We start from the raw sequence: 18,495 nt of genomic DNA on the forward strand, positions 1-18,495 counted from the left end.
TATTAGGAAATTGAAAAACAACATATTTTATGTTAGACCAGCCATAGAAGGCAAAGTTCAAATATTTGTTCTTTTGGCTTGCAGAAGGCAGAGCAGGAATCTTAAGGAAGGGTATACCCCTCTGGGAGAAGGAGCAAAGAAAAACCTCCGGATTTTTATAGTTGTTTGAAAAGAGTGTATATGTTTAAAGTTGGGAAATGCTGCCTTAGATATTGGTTTATTGACTAGAGCCTGGGAATGTCCTGGAATAATTCACCACCCAATTAAGGAGGCGGCTCCCCTGATGACAATTGAATGGGGCTGACCTCCCGGTATGATAACTCACCACTCGGGATTCTCCGTGTCCTGTTGTCAAATGCTCCACTGTGTTTACATGGCTGCAAAGAACGTTCCTTTCCTTGTCTTTAGATTTGCTCTTTTGGAATTTTAGGAAATAATTCCACCATTTCCAGGAGCTCTGGTTCCAAGTTACATGACAGAGGATGCAATCAGGAAATTCAGATCTTGGGGAAGAAAGCAGATCTGCCTGCCACCATCTGCTGTGCCCCAGGCCAGTGTTTGCCCAAGTGCAGAGCACAAGATAACCTTGGGTAAAACACAGCAGGACTTTTAAGCACGTTATCAGTGATGTGTTTATTTTAATATTTTGGGGGAAAAACGTAATTAGCATGTAAAACAGTGACTTTCATGGAAAGTATTGCTTAGGGCAAAGCTCAGATTAAAAGAAAAGATTTGAGATAGAGAAAACTGTTATTAAGTAAATGGAAGTGCAGATGATACTAATAAATGGCAAAATTGTTGAAACTCGTATAGGACAGACTGCAAATTAGAAAATACCGATTTAAAAGTTACCAGCAATTTTCTGTCTTTGAAGATGGGAACTTAAATACACCTCTTGGGCATACTTTCTTTCTTTTAGAAAATCCTCCAAAGTGAGTTTTATGAGACTGTGTGTCTATGTGTGTGTGTTTTCAGCTGCACCCCTGCAAACCAAGTACCCTATGTTCTTGGAGAACTGTGAAGGCACCATTAACCTGATGAAGATGTCCAATGTCTTCTTCACTCACGCAAATGGATGTACTAATAGGACTCTGCCCCGCAGAGATGCGGACTTTTTGTTTTTTCTCCTAAATGTGGATTTAGATTCCCTTGTGCCGAGAAACTAATGTCTAGTCCTGAGGGTGCGCCCGTGTGTGTGTAAGCACTTTCTCCAAGAGCGTGAAGCCAAGAAGAGCTGGTTATGCTGAGGGCAGCAAAGGTGGGAGGGGAAGCAAGAAGACATGATTTTCCTTCAACTGTCACTGCAGGGAAGGCTGTGACAAGGGGCTGACATAACAGGCGACACTCCAACATAGTGGTGTGTGGGCTTCAGGGGCTGGCATGGGCTGGACCCGTGAGTGAATCAGACAACTGCTTCCAGCAGGGATGCGGGGTCCCTTGTGCCCCCCACCTTCCAGAAGGCCTGATAAAATTCACAACCCTGTCTTTGTTGTGCTGGGGGATTTCCTACAAGTAACGTCCTGGGGCCTTCTGCCACATTAATCAGGACATTGAAGGGAAGAGTGGATCCGGCAGGCATCACTGGGGACAGCAGTGACGCTACACTTACACCACACATAGAATCATCCAAACTCAGGACTTAACGTCCAGAAGGCCAGATCAATTCAAACTGAACAGAATTGTTACCTCAAAATCAATACAGATCAAATTGAGGGACATTCTACCAGAAAACTGGCCTGTACCTTTCAGACAAAAAAGGGCTGAGAAATTGTTTCTGATTAAAAGAGACTAAAGGAACTCAACTCAACGCTACCCTGGATTGGATTCTGAACCTGGAAAACCTTAGTTTTATTTTGCTAGAAATGACATTAATCAGACAAAAAGCAACAATTTGAATAAAGTATGTGAGTAGGTAATAGTGCTATAATGATGTCATATTCTTGATTTTGTCACTGTCGAGTGATTATGTAAGAGAATGCCCTTGTCTAAGGAAATACACATGGAAGGGAGTCATGTGTGCAACTCATTCATAATTAGTTCAGAAAAATTTGTATATACACACATATAAAAAATATACAGAGAGAAAGACAGAGGGAGAAAGAGAGAGAGACATAGATAAACAGAATAGGAATGCTAAGGCAAACATGGTAAAATATTAACTTAGGGGAACCTGGGTGAAAAGTCTATGAGATTATTTGTACTGTTTTCGTAACTCTTCTTAAAGTCTAAAATTATTTCCAAGTAAAAAGTTTATAAAAACATTATGATGCAGGAAGTACTCTCACACAGTTGGCACTACGTAAACCAGTGTTTCTCAATTGGGGCTGAGTTTGCCCCCCAGGAGGCATTTGGCAAGGTCTGGCGACATTTTTGGTTGTCATAACTGGGGGGGGGGGGTGCGGGGGAGTTCTACTGGCATCTGGTCCTGCACAGGTCATCCCTCCAACAAACCATCATCCGGCCCAAAGTGTCAGCAGTGTTGAGGTTGAGAAACTCTGATTTACGTATTTAAAGAAGCAGCAAGATTCTTCACAGACATCGGCCACAGGATGTTGGAGAAGCATCCTCCTTTGATACAGCTAATATCCTCCTTCGTAGCCTTCTCTCTCTCTGTCTCCTGTCCAACATCTCTACTCACTCTACGCCACCTACCAAGTACATCAGGATCCTGTGTTAGTGGACACTAGCTGGTCTGCCTAGCACCCTTGCTTCTCTTCTTCTGCTACCAACACGTCCCTTCCTCTGGGAAGGGTTCTTCTCCTAACTCCAGCCACGTGGATTGGATGGGAACTTCTGTATTTTTATGATCTTGCTGCTGTGGCCACACGTGATTGTGCCCAAACGGAGCCAATTCTATCACTGCACCCTTCCCACCACAGCCGAGGGGTCGAAGGCAGGCTTGGAATATTGGCTGTCCTGAGGCCATAATCCAGACTGTTTATCCCACAAAGCATTTAACATATTTTGAATTTGTTGCCAAAACTCGAAAGCTGGGCCGTTTCACATTTTTTTAACATCCTGGTTTACTTGAATCATTAAGACTTTGGTGCCCCCAACTGTTGGGATAACAATGTACTTATCTCTTGGGGTCGCTGTGAAGAGTAAATAGGTTAATGGACATAAATGAGTGTATCTGTCACACAAAAGAAGGCCCTTCTGGAATACTACACACTCTTTTGGGGGGAAAAAAGAGTTTTTAGATGCATAAAAAATACCTTCTCTTTTCTCAGGTACTACAAATGCAAAAACATTTAAATTGAGTTCATTTAGGATCCTTCACACCTGGCATGTCTTGGTAATCACTAATGTGTACCAGGGAACATTAAAGTGGCATCACACACTCTTTCCTTCATCCTCTGGACAAAGAGTTTTTGAAACAAGACAGCTGGTCAGTGTGGTATGGTCCATCGTCATCTCTGCTCAGTGTCCATTCGCCCCTGAAAAGAAGGGTACCTTGAGATAGAGAAGGTTCAGCATACTGCTTTGATTTGAAATATATAGACTTTTTCTAAGGAGATAATATAGTGAAATTTATGCAAATAAGAATACAAACCAGACACTTCCCCTTTCAGAATAGCTCAGTCCAACACCATCAGAAGGAACCTGGCAAGGCAGGCAATGAAGAGAGTGGCACAGAGCTGGCGTCAGAGGTCGAGTGACTATAAGAACAGCCACTTGGGATGGGGACCTCGGGACATCATAGCATGAGTGGGGCGAGGAGGTCAGCCAGCAAGAGGTGTTGGCAGCTGAGTGGATTGAGGAGGGGGAACAGGGGAATGGTCTGGTAAACAGATATGAGAAGGGAGTTACAAATACAGAAAGGAAGAAATCTAGATCGAACTCTGTACTGCTGGATTAGAACTGAGATATCAGTGTGAAATTAGATACCACTGATTAAGAGAGAGGGAGAGAGGTGTGAATGTGTGTACAAGCATTTCCTGGCTCTGTCCACTGAGAGCATTGGAGCACCCTAATAGCAATGAGCACATCCAGAGCCGAGATTTTGGTTTCTAAATACTATTCCCCCCTAAAAGGAACTGAGCTGACTCTAGGACTGGGGCAGAGAAATTACAAGATGAGCTGGAAGATCTTATATCCAGAAAGGAAGGAAGGGCGTAAAGAATAATGAGACATGTCCAAAGGACACAGAACATGATAAGATAGCTCCCACTGGCCAAATCTGGGATATTCTGAGCATCGAAATAAACCTGGATTGGTCTGGCCCCATGGCATAGCGGTTAAGTACATGCGCTCTGCTGCTGGTGGCCCGGGTTCGGATCCCGGTCACGCACTGATGCACCATTTGTCGGGCCATGCTGTGGCAGCGTCCCATATAAAGTGGAGGAAGATGGGCACGGATGTTAGCCCAGGGCCAGTCTTCTGCAGCAAAAAGAGGAGGATGAGCATGGATGTTAGCTCAGGGTTGACCCTCCTCACAAAAAAAAAAAAAAAAGAAATAAACCTGGATAGTAATGAGATAGAAGTCAGAGAGTACAAACGAAGTCCATGAGCCCATTCTTTTAATAAATTCATGAATGAAATATTGAAATTCCAAAGAGAAGCAGGATATTTACATCATCTCTAAACATCCTTTCACAAAATATTTATTAACTTCAAAGCGAATAAGAGTAACTTCACAGCAGAGTAGCATGGCAGACACTACCTTAATCAAGCGACCCAAGCGAGCATCATTAATATTGTGACAGATTGAAATCATGTGCCATCTGATAAGACGCAGGGGAAGAGCTGAGCATCCCGTCTGGGACGCTCCTGCCAAAGGTGCATAATCAGAATCTAATCAGGAAGAAACGTCAGATGAACCCAAAACTGAGAGACGGGCCACCAAATAACTAGCCTTAAACTTCAAAAGTGTCAAGGTCATGAAATTCAAGGAAAACAAAGAATCAGGACACGAAGGAGATTGTTGAGACAACAGGGGATCCTGAAATTGGGGTCTACGATTGGGTGGTGGTCATGAGGCAATGTTTATTCCTCGATCTTGATGCTGTGTTGTGGCTTCGTCAGAGAATGTCTTTGTTTGTAAGAAACCACACACCAAATATTCAGGGGTAGGGAACACCTATTCAGTCACTCACCCTGAGATGGCTCAGAGGACAAAATTCTAGGCACTTGCTCTTGAAAATTTTCTATATGTTTGAGCTTGTTTAAACACAAAAAACAACAAACACCCAACTATTTTCCACTAGGTGTGAGTGAGTTTTGTTTGTTTATGTGTCAATCTCGGGAGGAAAGAGAATCCCACTCAGATGGTTCAAGTGCCTTTAGTGAGGGACCCCTTATGGAGAAAATAAAAAAGCGATGCTCGGTGCCTAAAGATAAGAAACAGGGGGACAGAACCATCATTGGAAGAGGCAGAAGTGGGGAGTCGTGCTGAATCCAGGGAGAGCTAGAGCCTTGGACGAAACCCCTCGACAGGAGTTAAGAGTCATGGGGGACAGAAGCACAGGGAGCAATCGGGGACAGACACTCCAGCCTCTCTCTTCTCTTGCTCTCCAACTTCCCATCAGAGCCCCCGATGGCCAACTCCAGAAGGAATCCAGGAGGCATAGGAACCACCCTCTGCAAAGGTCAGCCTCCCAGGGCACAGAGTAGGATGAAGAAGAATGGAGACTGTATCTGGAATATGTCTAAATGGGAGAAAAAGCTGAATATACAGTAGCTCACTGGACTCTTGTCAATAACTCTGTGAGACAGGTTTTCCCAGCCCCGTTGCACAGACCCGGAAACTGAGGCTCTGTGGATCACCTGCATGCTCATAACTACACGATGGAGCAGGGACTTGACCTAAGCAGGTGTGAACACCACGCCTTATTCCTGCCTCCCAAAAGGACCTATCAGGCGAGGCCGAGGTCCTGACTTGCTGAAACAAGCTCCTTCTGGATCCTGCTTTGTCTCCAACCAGGACTCGGGCCATCTCTGTGTCTGTCTTACTTTGCTTCTGACGTTGGAGAGGGGCCTGGGCTGACAGGCAAGTGATGGATGAGGTTCGCTCATCTTTGGTTCAGGCAAGTGTGACAGACTCCACCAGGAGACACATCGTGACACCGCCCCCTGTTCACGCATGAACTCAGGGAGATCTCTGAGCAGGAGAGACACGCGTGCACGGTTGTTCTCTATCTTCTCCACTTGTGTTGCTCATGCTCTTGAATTTGGAGATGTAGGAATATGTATTGTTTGTTTCTGGCCCCAATCACTCACCTTTTTCTGGCTGTTGCATCCCAATTTTCCTCTGCACCCAACTTTCAGCCTACACAAACTCCTCCCAGAGCTCCTAGCCAGAATAATTAGAGCACATTGTCTTTTATAGACCAGGTTGATTTGTTCAGAAATGGCACATGAGCCAAACAGAGCCAATGAGGCACAGTATGACCTTCCCTGGGTTTACTGGGTTTTGGGAAAGGGACATTTGACCCCTCAAGGGTGGGAACCCAGAACTGTCAAGAGCCACCATGTGGAATCCAACACTGAAACAGGCAAAGAGAATAACTGAAAAAAGAAATCCTGACGTCATAATGGGACACCTGAACCAAACCCCATCTGATGACTAATTTCAGTGTAATTTCATCACCCCCAAAAGACATCTTGTCCCCATTTGCACTCACTTCCCATTATTTCAGTAATTCACCCAGTTGTTAAGAGAAAGTCCTAATCAAGCATGCTTTTCACGGTTTACAGTGAAATTCTGGTCTCTGTTTGCAGTTGATTCCTTTCATGTGGCCGTTTCTGGGAACCCATTACCCGCACAGCAGGGGGCCCTCCTGTCTCTCACCCGAGGGGAAGAGGCCCAGGGGCACAGAGGAGGATGGGCCACCCAGAAACAAAGGCAGTGACTGGAAAACGCTGCCTCTGGTCGGCACGCGCGAGCATCACCTCTTATTGGCATTCTCCCCTCAAATCCACCCGACAGGGACATTTTCTGTAGTGACTGATGGAGAGAAGAGATGGTGCTGGGTTCTGCTGTCAGCTAGAGACCCTTTATAAAATGGGGAAATCTAGAGATTTTCAGCACATGAAACATACCTCCCCCTTTTTCTGAGCTACAAGATCTAAGAGATTAGCTCAGGGTGAAAGACAGATACTATGAGAAGCCAAAGACAGAATTAAGTCATTCATTCATTTGTTTGTTCGTTCATTTATTCATCAAGTATTAAGAGCCGCAGATGTCAGTTACTAGGGCCAATGAGCAAAACAGATACATAGAACAGTGAACAAAACAGAAAAACTTTCTCTTCTCATGGAGCTTAAATTCCAGGGGAGAGGAAGATGAATAAACAAATGAGTCAAATCTATGGATCATCAGGTGGTGATAAGTGCAAATAAAAACAACAAAATAGGGAAGGGGCATAGAAAGTGCCAGAATGAAGAAAAGCTGATGGTGTGACAAGGGGGACCTCCACGAGAAGAGGATCTCTGAGCAGAGACATGAAGAAGCCTAGGATGCCTCATGTGGCTATCCAGAGGTGACCCCACGCAGGCCAGTGCAAAGGCCCTGAGGGTGGTGAGGACCAGCAAGGAGGGCCATGAGACTGGAACAGACTGTGCGTGTGAGGGCACGGGGGTTGAGATGAGGTCAGAAGGGTGCTGGGGGTCAGAGTTCATGTAGTGCCCTGTAGATTATTGAATTGACTGTGGCTTCAGCTCTGAATTTGATGGAGGCCTCCGGAGGGTTTTGAACAGAGGACAGCACGATCTGACTGCTGGTCAAGGAGGGTCTGCATGGGGGGCCTCCCCACCCAGATGCAGCTGGTGTGTGCTGAGGATGGTGGACGCTTTGGTCCTCTTGAGTAAGTAAGGAAGTCTCTACAGGATTAGCAGTAAGTGAATAAGAAAGTGACAGTCCCAACCCCTTAGCAATGAGTGTGCTTGGAGAAGGGGAGGTTAAGACATTTGAGAGAAAAAAATCCCCCAGGCCTCCCAGACACTGAGGGTGGGTGAGAAGCAGGTATTTGCAGACTTCCTGCCTCTGTGAAGGGGAGAGTACCCACCTAGAACTAACAGACAACCGCCCAGCCACAGCCACTGCTGGCAGATATCTCAGGGCACGGACGGGGGGAGGGAGGTCCAAGGGCCAGGCCACGGCCAAGGAGACAACTGACCAGTAGCAGGGACATCAGCACAATAGATGAAAACGTTGAGTTTGAAGGCAAATGAGAAAAGTCTGCTGTCTAAGTCAATTCATTGCTTACGATTAAAAAAGGGAAAATAAAGAAAATGATGACCTGACGCTGTGTACTGACCAAGAAGATTTACATAAATTGAAGAAAAGAGCACATCACCACTTAGGAGCTGGAAAGATGAAACAGAGCTGGAACAGAACAAATCTTCCCCAAATGGAGACGTCACCCAGGATTTTTTTTCTCATAAAGGACGATGCCAGAGAGGGAAGCCTTTTAGGGTTGCCTTCATGGCTGAGGCTTTAGGATCCAAGAGGCTTTAGGAACCCAAGCCAGAGCCCCTTATGGTCCTGGGGGGAGCACCTCAGGGAGGAGGGAAGGTCTGCAAGAAGGTCAATGAGAAGACGTTCTTGCTGCAGTGCCCGGTCCATAGTCGGTACTGGAGGGATGCTTGATGGAGGAAGGGAGGAATGAATGAATGAATGAATGGCAAAGCAAACAGAAAACAAGAGAGGGCCACCCTGCGCTGGAGGTGCAATGGGACGTGGTGAAGACCCTGATGTCCCTGACTTAGGTGTTCACGTATCCAGCAGGAGACACAAACTGACCTCCCTGTGGGCTGCTCCGTGAACTCTGAGTACCCCTGTGAGAAGCAGCTGCCCAGTTGGCCTTTGATCTCCCTTGTTTTGTTCGTTGGTTGGATAGGGTCTTACCTGCCTGGCATCCATCCCCCTTCATTTGATACAGCCCGACTGTCTCTGGGCACCATCCTTCTGTACTTTCTCTTACAGTAGTTTGCATAGAGATGATCTCAGGCTCCCGGGATCGATGGGTCCCAGACCTGACCAATCAGAAAACTCTATTCCTTCCCATCACAGAGACTGGCTTAGGGTTGGGCCAAGAAACCCGGTGAGCACCGTGAGATTCACTCCAACTTATTCTACAATCCTTTGAGAAGTCACTTTCTCTTTGTTGGGTGTACTGTGTGCACAGAATGTAAACCTGTAGCTGCTGGTAACAATGATGACCACTCAAAAATGCAGCCAACAGAGAGGACAGAGGAGACAAGAGATGAAGAGAAATCATATCTAGTGACTTTGGCTAATCCCTGGATCCAGCAGTGCCTGAAGCCTGCGTGGACTTTTCAGTTCCCTGACCTAATACATTTACTCCACTCATCTTTTTCTTTTTATTTTCTTTCTTAAAAAAAAAATTGTGTCTTTGACATCATTTGCTTAAGCTGGGTTTTTTGGCACTTGCAACTAAAGGAGTCACGACTAATATACTGAATGATTTGACGCAAATTTAAAGGTCATTTCCATTAGGCAGGTGGGGAAAACGTGTCTCTGTGCCCAGAACACAACCTCATTGTTTCCAATGGAGACAAAATCATGCTTCCAGGGTCACATCCTGTTCATGGTGGGAGTTTTTAAAATTTGGCTTAAAATCATCACTAAGCTGGAACCCAATGATAAAAGGAGAACTAGCTTTCTGTTCTGTGTGTGTGTTGGGGGCGGAGCGTGACTGCTTAAAGTTCCTTTGTTCATTTTGAGAATATGCGAATCCCTTATTACCTCAAAGAGCTGCTAATCGACCACCAGGAGCCAAAGCGGGTAGTGTTGGATCCACACTTCTGCAGCATCTGAGTCCACAGAGACGGTGTGGAAACACAGCAGAAAGCAAACATTATAATTAAGAGGCCAGAGGGACCGATCGAGCAAGAAAGATAACAAGAGTCAACTGCAGATTGGGGCGAGAAAGCTAACCCAGGGGAGACATGGGAGCAGCCCTGGATGGTTCTGATGACTCTGCGAACCCAGAGGGAGACGGGTGTTTAAGAGAGTATCGAGAGCATCATGGAACTAAGCCAAACGGAAGCATGTCTCAGCTGTATTTAAGCACGAAGCACATCAAGGGACGTCTTGGAGCACACGCCGCTGGCTCTCTGTTTAGGCGGATGATAAATGGACACCTCACACTGGACCAGCTTTGCCTATTCCCTGACACTGTCAAGTCCACTGTTTGTTTCATTAATTTTTTTTTACATTATCCTCAGTTATTTTTAGAATATCTATGTGTGGTTTCTATTAGATGATACTGTGTGATTCTTCTTCTCCATGGCTTTAATAGGTATACATATAATAACAGCTATGATTTATTGAACTTTCACTGAGCCAAATCTTACCGTGTGTGATGGGTTGAAGGCCCACAAAAGATATGTCCATTTAGGACCTACGAATGTGACCTTATTTGGAAAAAGGGTCTTTTTAGATGTAATGAAGTTCAAGATCTCGGGATGCGATCATCCTGGATTAGCCTGGGACCTAAATCAATGACAAGTGTCCTTATAAGATAGAAGGGGAAAGACGTGGGGAGAAGAAGGCCAGGTGAGGTGGAGGGGGAGACTGGAGGGATGCCGCCACAGTCAGGGAAGGCCGGGAGTCAATAGAGGCTCACAGAGGCAAAGAAGGACCCTCCCTAGGGGCTTCGGAGAGAGCACGGCCCTGCGGGCATCTGAGTTTGGACTTCTGGCTCCAGAACCGTGAGAGGGTAAGTTTCTGTTATGGTAAGCTACCCAGTTTGTGGTCACTTGTTACAGCAGCCTCAGGAAATGAACACACCGTGCTAAGTGTCTCAGGCCCATTTTTTCATTAAATATTCTCAACAATCCTACACGGTAGGTGTTAGTATCTCCAATTTATAAATCTGAGGCTCAGAAGAGCTGTCCTATACTCTAATTTTTGCTGCGTCCCCACCAGGGGTCCGAGCTGGTGGGGTTGACGTTGCTGATTTCGCATCCAGCATCCATCTCACCTTCTTTTGTAACAGCTCCTTGTTTTTTCTCTGGGAGGAATACCCTTGAATACAAAAGGTGGCACTGTCCATAAGACTGTCCTAACCTTTTCTGGACAGAGACGGGCCTAGGCAACCTGTTCCTCCCACTGGCTACACCTTAGAATCACCCAAAGAGCTTTTAAAAAACAAAAATGATCAACCGTGCCTCCGTGCCCACCTCCACTCCACCACAACCAAAGATCCTGGGTCAATCAGTTTGGGTAGGGCCTTGGGAGTAGCATTTTTTAAAGCTTTCCAGGTGATTCTAAAGTTCAGCCAAGGTTATGGGCTTCTTTCTCCCTGGAATCTGAAACATGAACCTAGAGACAAAAAAATGAAATGGTTGGAGCTCCTATATCCCAACAGCGGCGCCCTGGAGCCAGACATCAGTTACAGCTACAGGGATCCTTGAACAGGCAACTTCCTACTCTTAGGAAACCAGGTCCCTTAGCGTACCTTCAGGGTCATGAGCTCCCAATCCTTCTTCCTTAGGTGGCTCTGATAGGTCTCTGCTGCTAACAACCAGAGTCTCTGACCAGTTCATCTAGGAACTGGCAGAACAGAAGCTCAACTTAAGCTTCCACCTCTGTGATACTGAGCCTCCCTAATTAATCCTTCAGTGAGAGCTCCCCATGTGGCTGGTGACATGAAGGGTCTTGAGGAAGAAAGAGAAATCTTTACATAGAGAAGACACGGTCTCCTATATCAAGTCTGTGAGTTGCTTTAGGATCCCAGACATTAGCCAGTGTGAACTTAACACTCCTAACATACCACTAAAAGCATCCTAAATCAGAAAGAAGAAATGTACACACTGCAGAGGACAAGGAATCAGTCACTCTGGGAGAGAATCTAGAACCACTGTCTTGGAAATTTTGCTAATTCAGACTCTGGCTGGGTTGTACTTTACCTTTGTTCTCTCCTTAAAGGCAGTGACTTCTAAATCCCTAAGGTGTATAAACATTTTTGTTGGGCTCAGCACAGAGGTAGGAGAGAGAATAAAGTCCTGCAGATAAAACAATTTCAAGGATGTCAGAAGTACCCACTTAGAAATAAAGCAAGCCAATTAACCATGATTTTTATCCTCCTTCAAAGTATATAAAAATAATGTCTAATTGAAAATCCTCTTAGCCACACCTAGGGTGTAAGATGTATGCACTTGAAAAGGATTATACGTAGAAGAAAAAGGCTTTGGGGATATACTGTTTTAAGGTTCTTACACAACATGTGAAGTAATATAACATAATTTGAATGTAGACTTTGATTAATTAAAGATGTATTTTATAAACTTTAGAGTAATGACTAAAATTCAAAGAGGTATAAATTATGAGCCAATATGGAGATAAAATGAAATCATAAAAAATATATTCAACATAAAAGCAGGCAGAAAAAGAAGAAAAAACAGTAAGGAACAAATAAAGAAAACAAAGAGCAAGATCGTAGATTTTAATACAAACATATGAATAATCACATTAAATATAAATGGTCTAAACACAAGGATTAAAAGACAGAGACTATCAGATTGGATAAACAGGCAAACCCCAACCATATTCTGTCTATAAACAACCAACATTAAATATAAAGACACAGATTGGTTAAAACCAACAAGATAGAAAAAATATTACAATGCACACACTAATCAAAAGAAAGCTGAGGTGGCTATATTAACATCAGATGAAATAGACTTCAGAACACGGAATGTTTCCAAGAAAAAAGAGGGATATCACACAATGATAAAGGAGTCAATTCACCAAGAAGATATGACAATCCCAAGAGTGCATGTGCCAAAAACAATGTTTCAAACACGTGAAGGAAAGGCTGACAGAATGGAAATGACAATGGACAAACCCACAACTTAGTTGGAGACTTTGACACTTCTCTCAGTAACTGACAAACAAAAAGATAAAAATTCAGCAGGAATTTGAAATAACTGAACAACACTATAGATATATGGAGAATACTTGTGACCTTAGGTTAGGCAAAGATTTCTTAGATGTGACACCAAAGCATAATCATGAAGAAGAAAAAATAATAAACTTAATTAAAATTAAAAACCTTTGCTCTTCCAAAGATACATACTGGGAGAAAATATCTGTAAACACATATCTGATAAATGTCTTGCATCCATAATATAAAAAATACCCTCAAAGATCAATAATAGGAAAATAACAACCAATAAAAAATGAGCAAAAGATTTGAAAAAGACATTTCACCAAAGAAGATAACGGTAAGCATAAGAAATAATGCTCAGCATCATTAGCCACGATGGTGAAAATTAAAACCTCAAAGAAATACCACTACACACCTATTGAAACTGCTAAACAAAATCAAACAAAACAAAATGGATAATATTAAGTGGTTCTGAAAATACAAAATAACTGGAACTCTCATACCTGCTGGTGGGAATGCTAAATGTTACCATGTTTGAAAAGAGCTTGCAGTTTCTGATGAAGTTATACATCTAGTTACTATACCACCCAGAAATACCAGTCCTAGTATTTATCCAAGAGAAATGAAAACACATTCACATGAAAACCTGTTCGTGAACATTGATAAAGACTGTTTTCATAATCACCAAAAACTGGAAGTAATCCAAATGTCCCTCAGCTAGGAAATGAATAAGCCAACGGCGGCTCATGCATTCAATGGAATATTATGCAGCATTGAAAAGGAACAGACTACTGATGTATAGGTGAATATCAAATGCATCATGCTAAGTGAAAGACAGCAGACTCAAAAGCTGCATACTGCATGACCCCAGTTTTACGGAATCATGAAAAAGGCAAAACTATAAGGAGAGAGAACAAACCAGTGGTTGCCAAGGCCTGGGGGGAGGGGAAGGAGAAGGCTACAAAGGGGCACACAGGAACTTTGTGGGGTGATGGAAATATTCTACACCTTAATTGTGGTAGTCTTTACATGACTATATGCATTTGTCAAAACTTGTAACTCTATACACAGAAGGGTCAATTTTACTGTATGCAATTTCTACCTTAATAAACCTGACTTTTAAACAAAGTAGATTGCTGTAAAGATATTCTGTCAATGAGACTTTCCATTTATTCCATTAATTCAGTGATACTTCCTTTCACTCCAATTATTATACCAAAGACATGTTTATTAACCTCACTTCTCATGACTATGGATGTATGAAATATCTAATACATCAGAAGACTTTGTTTTAACCTCCGCTCATGGAGGTGCTAACTGCTAATATAATTGAGAGTTCTGAGTTCTTCTCTGCCTGACTCTAGTCACAGCTGTGATTAAGCTAGCAGTGAACAGTGAGACGAAGGAAGAAGAGCTGGAGACTCACATGGCCGAGGGAAGGAAGGGCAGGTAGATAAGAGAGGGATAAACACCCCGTCGGGGGGGGGACACCACACACAGCGCGGCACCATGGAGCCATATGGGAACGTGCACCGGAGGTTGGCAAACCACCCACGCTCTTGAGAGAAGTTGGAAATCCTGATTTTTATATGTGAATTCTCCCAGTTTTGGGGAGCCCATTCTTTTTTTTTTTTTTTAACACCATGTGGACAAAACAGAACATGTCTGCAGTTCATGAAGTCAGCAAGCACTAGTCAAGAGCAGTGGGTTTAGAGGAGAGAACCAGGACAAAGCCCAGGGTCTGGTGGTTTAACAGAACAACTTTCAAGAAGCTGGAATCACTTCTAAGAAGCTTCTACACAGCAGGGAGCTTCAACTTGAGGGATAGGAAGGGATGGATGAGAAGAACAGGTACTCGTGGGCTGAGTGTGCTGAGTGGTGTGTGCTGTGAGTGTAGGCAGGACAAGGCACCATCATCATTCCCAGGTGGCAGCACACACCCGGGGAGCAGAGAAGGACCTTCCACCCTAATGACCTCCTGCTACTCATGAAACCTACCGCAGCCCCCAAACCCCTTATCAGAAATTCCAAATCCCCAAAAGGTTGTTTTTAATTCACTGGGTGGCCACACTTATCTAAAGTGAAGTGAGGCTATTTTGGGTCTTTATCCTCCTTTATGTAAATACTCATACGTTTCATACAAAATTACCGATGTGTGCGATTACAGGGTACAACTCCAGATCAGGCATGGGCGTGTTATTCAATATATGTATATGACCCTATCCTTCTACCTATCTATCTGTCTGTCTATCTATCCATCTATCTATCTACCTATCTATCTACCTATCTATCTATCCATCTATCTACCTACCTACCTATATTGTCATCCAAAGATCTCAATAATTCTAAATCTTGAAACACATCTGGCCCCGCAGATTTCAGAAAAGAGATTATAGTCCTTTCTGACCTTCCCAGGGGTCCCATATGTGACTAACAACCATCCCTCCACCTCTGAGACCATCTCTGCCCACCACCGCCCTTCCACTCGCTTTCTATGGGGCCAATTTCTTAACCTCTAACTCAAGGACACTTCACCTCACCGACCTCAGCCCGTCTTAAATCTTAGGAAGACTGTTCTTGCGATGCCCTGGCCTATTTATGGAACCCCAAGAACAAGGACTCTATTCCAAACCCTGATGAACTGCAGAGCCTTTAAATCCATGGTCAAAAATAAACATACAATTGGTGTTAAAAATTGATCAGCGGTTTTGAGGATTCCAGAAATCAGCACTTAAATCCGTGGGCAGGAAGAGTCAGAGATATTTTTTTTTTCTTTTAAAGACAGCACAAATTTAAACAAGGGTCAGGAAACTTTCCTTTCTATAACAAATCTAACGGATTAAACATTTTCTTTGTGGAGGAATCAGAGGGAGGAATAAACTGCTGCTTTTGGTCATGAGAAGCAAAATGAGAAATATTTTGCAGAGGATAGTTGCAGACAGACCCACATGCTCCCAAACCACGTGGTGAAGACGGTTAAGCAAAAGCAAGGAGAAAATCTCACCACAGGAGGCTGCACTAAGCCAGTGGGGGGTGGGGGGGCTCTTTGGGGTAGGACTGGGGTATTCTCTTCCCACAATCTCCCTCTCCCCCAATCCTTGCTGTGTAAATAGCATCTTCAAAACAAAACCCCCACCTTCACTTTTGAACCAAATTGCTGCCCCTAGCCCTTTCTCCATGGACATTTGTAACAGACACTATTCTAAATCAAAAGTAAAATAGAAAAAAATAATAATAAATGTGAGTTCTAATTAATAAAAGTCCACAACTTACTTTAAAAAGCACATTAAGCACTGAGTTCTCACCTGATTAAATCCTCTCATGGAGGAGGGGAGAAAACCTGATCAGGGGCTCTCACCCCTGCTCAATGAAAAATGACCCCACCTTCCTCTACAAAGTGCTTTCTATCCATTAAGCCATTTTATCACCCCAAGACCGCTGTTAACTATTTTGGGAAGGGATCTTTTTGAATGGTCACTTTACATTTGGGGAAACTGAGTCCTAGAAATGATAGAACCCAGAGCTAACAGCAGAATTAAGGCACCAGATTCTGGATATGTTTGCCTTTTCGGAAAAAAAGAAACGTGCCCCCATCCCTTCACACGCGCGCACACGCGCGCTCACACACACATTCACACTCCTGTTGACCTGGAGCTCTTGGGAGAAAGGGACACTTTACTTAAAACTGCAATTTTGTCCAGTTGCTGTCTGAGAACCTGCAGCCTCAGGAAAGTAGATTTCTCTGGAATTTCAGAAGGTGCGCAATGACTTGTGAAAAGCAAACGCTACTTTTTAACATCGATTGGCAACTTGTCTCCCGATGCGTTTCCAGCCCAGCCTGCGGAGCTTCAGGAGGGAGACAGGCCGTGATTCTCATCAGGGTGGACTTGGTTCGTCTGCTCACTGCCTGAGGCTGGGCCCAGCCCGCCGCGCAGCGCGAAGACGCAGGAGACACTCGTGCACATCGCGCTTAACCCAACGGACCCGAGACCCTCGCCCGGGCGCGGGCAGCGGGAAAACGACGCTCTCCTTCTCCGCCCTGACCCGCGCCCGGGGCTCCGCACGGCTGCTGTGCGCGCAGCCGCCGTCCCCGGCGGAGCTGGGCCTCCTCCCCGCCTGCCCGCGGGCCCCGGTGCCTGTGCCCGGCGGGGAAGGGCGCGCGGCGCCGGCTGCTCCGGGCTCGGAGACCCCTCTCCCCGCTGCTCCCACCGCTGGCCCTGGGACCACTCTGGCCCGATACGCGTATAACAGTAACCGTCATAATAATAACAGCTACTTTCGGTGGGCTCTTTGGGCGCCACGCGTTCCCTCAGAATTCTCAAAATCCTAAGGCCGGGTCATCATGCCCATTGCAGAGACGCGGAGACTGAGGCAAGAGGCCGCCCAGGACAGATTCCCAGGCGCGCACCCACCTCCCCTACCCGCGCCGGACAACCCCCCAGACTCCCACACCACACCGGATCCAATCCCGGGCGCCTGGGGTGGGGGTCCCGGGTTTCTGCCAAGCGGAGATACCGGGCAGCTGCGCGATGAGCGTGCGTTCTCCGTGGGCCAAGGTCGGTTCTCAGGACCCCATGGTTGGGGGAAGGAGGCGCAAAGGACCCGGCCTGCCCTCTCGGATCTCCAGTCCCAGTCTGACTGAGCTGGGGAGGGGGCGCAAAGCTGGGAGGAAGGGGGGGCACAGAAGCCGGACCCTCAGCTCCACAGTGTGACGGTGCTGGGATTAAGTCCTCATGGAACTCAGGGGTGGGGAACAAACACATCTTGTCCCTCAGCCACGCCCCCTCCTCACCCCGGGAAGCATCCCCAGTCCGGAGATACTGGACCAGCCGAATTTGCCCCCATCCTCGTACGCGGCGCCCAGCTGGGTTCGCCCCTCCGCGCCGGGTAGAGGCGCTCCTGGCGGGACCAGCGCCCTCACCAAGGTCCCCACGACACCCCCACCTTTCGGCTCCCCCGCCCGGGCTCCTCGGGACCGGGGGGAACTTCCCGAGCGCCGGCCGACAGCCGCCCGGCCCGCCTTACCTTTGCCCAGCAGCGCGCCCAACACCAAGCTCAGCGCCCCGCACAGCGGCGCCCCCGGCCCGGGGGCCGCGCCCTCGGCGCGCATCCTGCGTCCCGGCCGCTCAGGCCGCCCGCCGCCCGCCCGGGGCGCAGCGCCCGCCCGCGGCCCCCGCCGGCTGCCCCATGCCCGGGGCGACCCCCGCAGCGAGTCGGCGGCAGGGCGGCGGATCGGGTGCTCGCGCCCCGCCCCTGCCGGCTGCGCGCCGCGGCGGCTCCGGCTCCCGCGGCAGCTGGCGCTCTGGCCCGGACAACTTTTCTCCAGCCGCCGCCGCAGCCGCTGCCGCCCCGCCTCCCGCCCGCCCACCCCGGCCCCGCCCCCAGCCCCGCCCCGAGCCAGGGTGCGGGCAGCGGCGCGGGTGAAGGGTCCCTCCCGCGGGGAGCAGGCACGGGGGGAGACTTGGCGGGTAGGGCTCAGGCCGCGCCCGGGAGGCCGCTCCTCCGACCTGCGCCCGGGCTCACGTCCCAGAGACTTCTGCGCAGGTACCAGACCCAAGATGGAGCTGGACCCTCCCCCTCGTCACCCTCCCGCGGTCACGGCGGCCCGGGTGGTCGTCACTCCCCGCGCCCCAACTTC

At 46.7% G+C, this 18,495-nt stretch overlaps 1 protein-coding gene across 1 annotated transcript in view; it reads right to left on the reverse strand.

Moving 5' to 3' along the window:
- Positions 1-18,121, reverse strand: part of TMEM132C (transmembrane protein 132C) — a 356,987-nt gene extending 338,866 nt beyond the window's left edge. The window contains exon 1 of the mRNA XM_058531234.1: positions 17,883-18,121. Within this exon, the coding sequence (XP_058387217.1) occupies positions 17,883-17,967 (85 nt within the window). The 5' untranslated portion in view covers positions 17,968-18,121. The remainder of the gene's footprint in view (positions 1-17,882) is intronic.
- Between the last annotated feature and the right edge of the window lie 374 nt (positions 18,122-18,495).

The sequence above is a fragment of the Diceros bicornis genome, chromosome 35, assembly GCF_020826845.1.
Source record: "Diceros bicornis minor isolate mBicDic1 chromosome 35, mDicBic1.mat.cur, whole genome shotgun sequence".
Taxonomy (NCBI): domain Eukaryota; kingdom Metazoa; phylum Chordata; class Mammalia; order Perissodactyla; family Rhinocerotidae; genus Diceros; species Diceros bicornis.